At 46.4% G+C, this 5,995-nt stretch overlaps 1 protein-coding gene across 1 annotated transcript; it reads right to left on the bottom strand.

Annotated features, from left to right (window-relative positions):
• Positions 1-3,500: 3,500 nt before the first annotated feature.
• LOC107681650 (uncharacterized) lies at positions 3,501-5,923 on the bottom strand. Its single transcript, XM_016477967.1, has 2 exons — positions 5,573-5,923; positions 3,501-4,379 (listed from the first exon to the last, which is right to left on the bottom strand). Exons 1-2 carry the CDS (start codon positions 5,921-5,923, stop codon positions 3,501-3,503), a joined length of 1,230 nt encoding a protein of 409 aa, XP_016333453.1.
• Between the last annotated feature and the right edge of the window lie 72 nt (positions 5,924-5,995).

The following is a 5,995-nucleotide window of genomic DNA, read 5'->3' as shown; positions in this document are numbered from 1 at the left end:
TAAAGCCTCACACCTTATTAATATGCTGGAAGCAAAATCTGATAGGTAGCACGTTTTGCTATCGAATTATGCTACCATCTGTTTTAATGGAAGGTAGCAAAATCTGACAGGGTAGCACAAATCGTCAGAACACCGGCAAAAGCCTTAAGTAAAGATGTCAGCAGGGCGGTCCTGACAGCTGAGGTGAGATGGACATTTAATACGCGTTAATCAGATAAATGTTAATCAGAATCCACTCTCAGAAGTTTTTGATTATTAAGGGATTTGCAAATGTGATATTGATTTAATACAACAGTTCGGTGAACAAGAAGCTAATATTAAGTGACTTACATTGTCTGAATATAACACTATTGCCTGATTTTGCTCTATTTCGTCAACGAAAATAGTTTCAAAGTCACAGCTGAGCCGCTACTCATCTCCATGCAAACACAGTGGTGTTTCGTTTATGAGTGAACATGAATTTATGAATGAATGTTTATGATTGAATCTAGTGAGATTCAACTACCCATTCGCTAAATGAATCAGCCGTTCAAATGAATCAATTGAATGAATGATTCAGTGATAAAATCTTTTTTTTTAAATAAAATTCTATATTCAAATTTTTATATTTAAAACATTAATCTCACAACAGGTCCAAAGCAATTTGTATAAATTGATATAAAAAATTATAAAAAAATATTAGAATGACCTTAAAAACCTCTTCAAGAATTCCAAAATGAAGTCAGCTCCAGAACTAGCTTTTTTCAGTTCCTAAAATGTTCTATTTTTTATTATTCTGAGAAGACATGCATGAGATTTTTTTCTGTACTGCATACTCTTCTAATTTACAGAAATACCATTATACCATACTTCTTCAATTATTTGCCATAATTAACTTAAATTTTAGCCAATTTTTTGAGCCCTGGGTCAGAACATGTAATGTTTTTTTTTTTGGGTGCAGAACATATTTTGTCTATATTCATGCATTTGTAACATCATCTTTGTTCATTCTCAGGCTAGGCCCAGTGGGTCCACATTAGAGGATAGTGGAGAGGAGAGAGGGCATGAGGCAGGAGAGGAATGTGAAGAAGAGAGAGGAGATGAGAGTAGACATGAGAGAGAAGAGAGAGAAAAAAGACAGAGGAAAAGAAAGAACAAATGATGGAGTAGAGGATAGAGTACATGGAAGAATAGAAGAGAATGGAGATGTAAGAACATACACAGTAAAGGAAAGTGAAGACACTAAGGAAAATAATTATTACTACATTCGTCCCCACCATGAAAGCTTGAAGACCTTTTTTGAGTTTCATCCTCAACAAATATCAAATAATCCAGTAGTGCAAAAAGTGTTCTGGTGCAAGGATGGCACTAATAGAAGGTGGTTTACTTACCACAAAGAAGAATGATGCGGCATACATGCTTGATGACCGCAATATTGATCATGGTAACTTCTTGGAGGTTATACAGTAGTCCATCTTGTTTCAGAGCTTGCAGTGCTCAATGATATTGCTGTGTTCTTTCGTGAGTCATACAAAAGGAAGAATGTGTGGGAAAGTGAGAGTCAGGGCAAGCACCAGAAACGACTCGAGAAAACGGCGAGACAAGGTGGTGGGCCAAAAATAATGCTCTCAGGAAAGAGTTTGGATCATTTGCAAATCCAGATAATTGTCTCTATGTGAATGTCATCCTTGCATTGACAGCAATACAAGAGGACATGACCATGAAAACAACTGCTCGCATTCAAGCTCGAGGATTTGTTGAGGCTCTGCTTAAGTATGAGATGATACTGACAGCACAAACCTTCAGGATATTTGAGCAGACATCACCACTGTCCAAATACCTCCAAACACAAGGGATGGATATTCTGTCTGCCCACAGAATGGTTATGGCAACACATGAAAGCCTGAAAAGCATGTCAAGAGACTTTGCCTCAGTCAGTGCAGCTGCAGGGAAATTTGTGCTGTGGGCAAATTAAAAATTGCAGGAGCAGGACAAAGAGATAGAGCTGGAAGTTGAGTCTGCATTGCCATCAAGAAGGAGGAGGAAGAAGACAACCAGGCCTGGAGAGATTCCTCATGCTGAAACTGTCACAAGTCCAGAACAGGTTTATGAAGTCACAGTCCATGATCAGATCATGGACACAGCTGCCGAGACATTGCATAGGAGGTTTCTGGGTCATGGAACACTATATGCTGACCTTGCATTTCTAGACCCCAGAAACTTCACTCAGTTAAAGTCATCCTCTCTTCCACCATTGATGTTCCAAGAGCTCAGCAAATGTCTGTTGAGGTTTGACAGTGAAACAACTGCTGAGAATTTACAATGTGAATTTAGCAATTTTACTCTACAGTGGGGAAAAATTGAAAATGTATCCACTAGACGAGTACAAGGTCAAAACACTGGAAGACAAGACTGAAGATGAGGGGGTTGAAATCTGATGTAAGGAGTGTCCCTCATGTAATGAATGCCCACTGTGTTGCTACCAGATTCTCGGGAGGTTTATTCTGATGTCAAATGCCTACCACCTCCTAGGACTTGCATACAAGTTCCTTCTCACCCTGTCCATCACTCAAGTTGCCTGTAAATGTACATTTTCAACGCTGAAGTTCATTAAAACCAGACTTAGATCCAAGCTATCACAGGAGCATTTGGAAGCCTTTATGTTGATGACAACCGAGAGGGACATCCTCTTCTCTCTTGACTCTGATGTGATCATTGACAAAGTTGCAGAGAAAAGTGAACTGTTTACTAAGCTTCTTCTGTAGGCCCTTGCAGTGATGTTGAAATATAGTTGCCTCTTGAGCGCCTCTTGAAATATAATTACAGCAGAAATGGTGTACCCTAAGCATTAATATGTTTAATTAGAATAATACAGTACATAAATTAAGACCTTTCGTTATTTACAATATAAAGCCTGATAAAACATTTACCATTTCCTTATTTATTATTTTGATTATTTTTCTACTTGGTTTTGATAGTAAATAAATTGTATTAAGATTCTAATCAGTCATTTTACATGGAGTATAATGGGAACTGAATTAATACATACAGATGCATATAGTGCAACTCTTTGTGTGTGTGTGTGTGTGTGTGTGTGTGTGTGTACCTGTTTTTATCCCGGTTGGGGACTGAAACCTGAATAGACACCAATTCATGGGGGCTTGTGTCACTGTGGAGACCTAAATTGAGGTCCCCATGGGTACAGAAGCTTATACTGTAAATCATACAGAATGAGTTTTTTTGAGATTGTAAAAATGCCGACCGATATCCCGTCTATAGGAGCATGAAAAGCTCTAGATGTGGTAGGAAGGACTGTAAGGCTGCCAGCATTTCCAGGCAGTTGATGTGCAGCTTTGTCTCTTCGCTCGACCACGCGCCAAAGGCTGGTCTGCCGTCGCACAGGGCTCCCCAGCACGTGTTTGACGCATCTGTGAAGATAACCTTCCTTTTGTGCATCATCCCCAGGGGTACGCCCTGTTTGAACCACGAAGGGTCCTTCCAAGGGACACCCTCTGGGAGGTTCATAGGCTCCCATCGAGAGGCCATAAGTGTAGGGCCCACAACTTGGGTTGGGGGTGCCATATCGTCATGTTCGCCTGAGAGAGGAGGTCCCGTCTCAGGGGAATGGGCCATGGAGCTGCCGTGAGCAGCTGAGACATCTCTGAGAACCATAGTTGGTTTCTCCAGAGCGGGGCCACTAGAAGAACCTTGTGCCTTTTTTCCCTGATTTGCCTGATGACCTGAGGGATCAGGGCGATCGGAGGAAAAGCGTAAAGGAGAAGGCTGGGCCAATCGTGGGCCAGCGCATCCCTTTCCTTCGAAAAATAGATTGGGCAGTGAGAGTTGTCTTCTGAGGCGAAGAGGTCGACCTCTGCCTTCCCGAAGATCTCCCATATTCTCTGAACCGTCTGGGGGTGAAGCATCCACTCGCCAGAGGGGACGTTGCTCCGAGACAGCATGTCTGCTCCCTGGATCAGTTTGCCGGGTATGTGCGCTGCTTTTAGGGAGCGCAAGTGGCAATGTGCCCACTCCAGTAGGCTCTTTGCCATCCTGAAGAGGCGTGGGGAGGAAAGGCCGCCCTGGCGATTTATGTAGGATACTACCGTCATGTTGTCCGATCGGACTAAGACATGGCATCCTTCTAGATGTGGTAGGAAGGACTGTAAGGCCTGCCATACTGCCAGCATTTCCAGGCAGTTGATGTGCAGCTTTGTCTCTTCGCTCGACCACGCGCCAAAGGCTGGTCTGCCGTCGCACAGGGCTCCCCAGCCCGTGTTTGACGCATCTGTGAAGATGACCTTCCTTTTGTGCATCATCCCCAGGGGTACGCCCTGTTTGAACCACGAAGGGTCCTTCCAAGGGGCAAGGGCTGCGATGCAGGCTTGATCCACCTTGATAAGCTCGGGATGGAACCAGGGGGTTCAGCCAGTGTTGAAGAGGCCGCATGCGAAGGAGGCCTAACTGCAGTACTGGCGATGCAGAGGCCATAAGGCCCAGCATCCTCTGAAACACTCTGAGAGGAAGGGACGCGCCAATCGTGAAGGCGGTCGTCAGCCGCTGTATAACCAGGACACGTTCCGGCAAGGCTACAGCTCCCATTTGGGTTGAGTCGAAGACAGCCCCCAGAAATGAGATTCGTTGGCTGGGAATCATTGAGCTTTTGGCGTAATTGACCCTGAGCCCCAAGCACTCTAAGTGGTTGAGGAGGGAGGATCTGTGGGCTATCAGCTCGGCCTCTGACTGGGCTAAGACAAGCCAGTCGTCGAGGTAATTCAGAATGCGGATTCCCATCTGTCTCAGAGGGGAGAGAACTGCATCTATGCACTTCGTAAAAGTGCGTGGGGCCAGAGACAGCCCGAACGGCAGGACCGTATATTGATATGCCACTCCCTCTCAAGAAGCGCCTGTGATGGGGGGCTATCTGAATGTGAAAGTAAGCGTCTTTCAGATCCAGAGAGAAGAACCAGTCCCCTGGGCCAATTAGCGAGAGGATCTGTTTTAAAGTGGTCATTCTGAATGTGCACTTTACTAGGGCGCGGTTCAAAATCCTGAGATTGAGGATGGGCCTGAGGCCGCCATCCTTTTTAGTTTAGGAAGTAGCGGCTGTAAAAGCCTGACTCGCTCTAAGCTGGCGTGACGATTTCTATGGCCCGTTTCGCCAGCAGCACAGCCACCTCGGAACGAAGAACGCGAGCGTTCCTGTTCCCTACTAAGGTGGGGATCACACCGCAGAAACGCGGGGGTTCTTGAGTGAATTTGAGTAGATAACCTCGTTTTATAATCCCCATAACCCATTTTGACACGCCGGGGATGGCCTGCCAGGCCTCGGCCCTTGTGGCAAGGGGTTGAATTGGTTCGGGCGGCGGGTCACTGTGAAGGGACCCGGGACTCGCCGTGTTTGGAAGAGGAAATTTGCTCTCTTTTTGAGTATGTTAGTGTTTTATTTTGTCCGCTATCACAGCGGTTGTACACTTGGGCGCTAGAACGGGCCCTTTGCATGCAATAAACACATTTTTCCCAGCACCCGGAACTGGACGGGGCGACTGGGGACACATACGAGGCAGTTTGGGGGGTGGTCCGGCCACAGCGAGACTTTGCCCCCTCCTCTTCCTTCTTGAGGGATCAGGATGGCTTCTGAGGTGCAGGGTCCAGCACAATCTTGGGCCGGGTTCCCTGGCACTTCGGGGAAAGGGTAGCGCTTTGCAGAGCGCGAGCACTGCCTGGGCTCAGGCCGTGCAGAGGGCTGAGTCAAATCCAGCCACAAGTGGCGTTCCAGCACCACCAGGCTGGCCATCGACCTCCCAATGACCTGTGCAGTCGTCTTTGTGGCGCGCAGGGCCAAATTGGTGGCGCTGCGCAGCTCTCTGAACGCTGCAGAATGTTCTAGCCCAGACTCATCCATGGCGCGAAGGAGCTTCGCCTGGTACACTTGGAGCACCGCCATAGAGTGTAACGCAGATGCAGCCTGGCCCGCCGAGGGGTAAGCACGACCAGCGAGGGCTGAAGTCGTTCGGCC

This window comes from Sinocyclocheilus anshuiensis, unplaced genomic scaffold (assembly GCF_001515605.1).
Source record: "Sinocyclocheilus anshuiensis isolate Anshui unplaced genomic scaffold, SAMN03320099.WGS_v1.1 scaffold1945, whole genome shotgun sequence".
In the NCBI taxonomy this organism is placed as follows: Eukaryota; Metazoa; Chordata; class Actinopteri; order Cypriniformes; family Cyprinidae; genus Sinocyclocheilus; species Sinocyclocheilus anshuiensis.
This window is presented reverse-complemented; position numbering and strand designations above follow the sequence as displayed.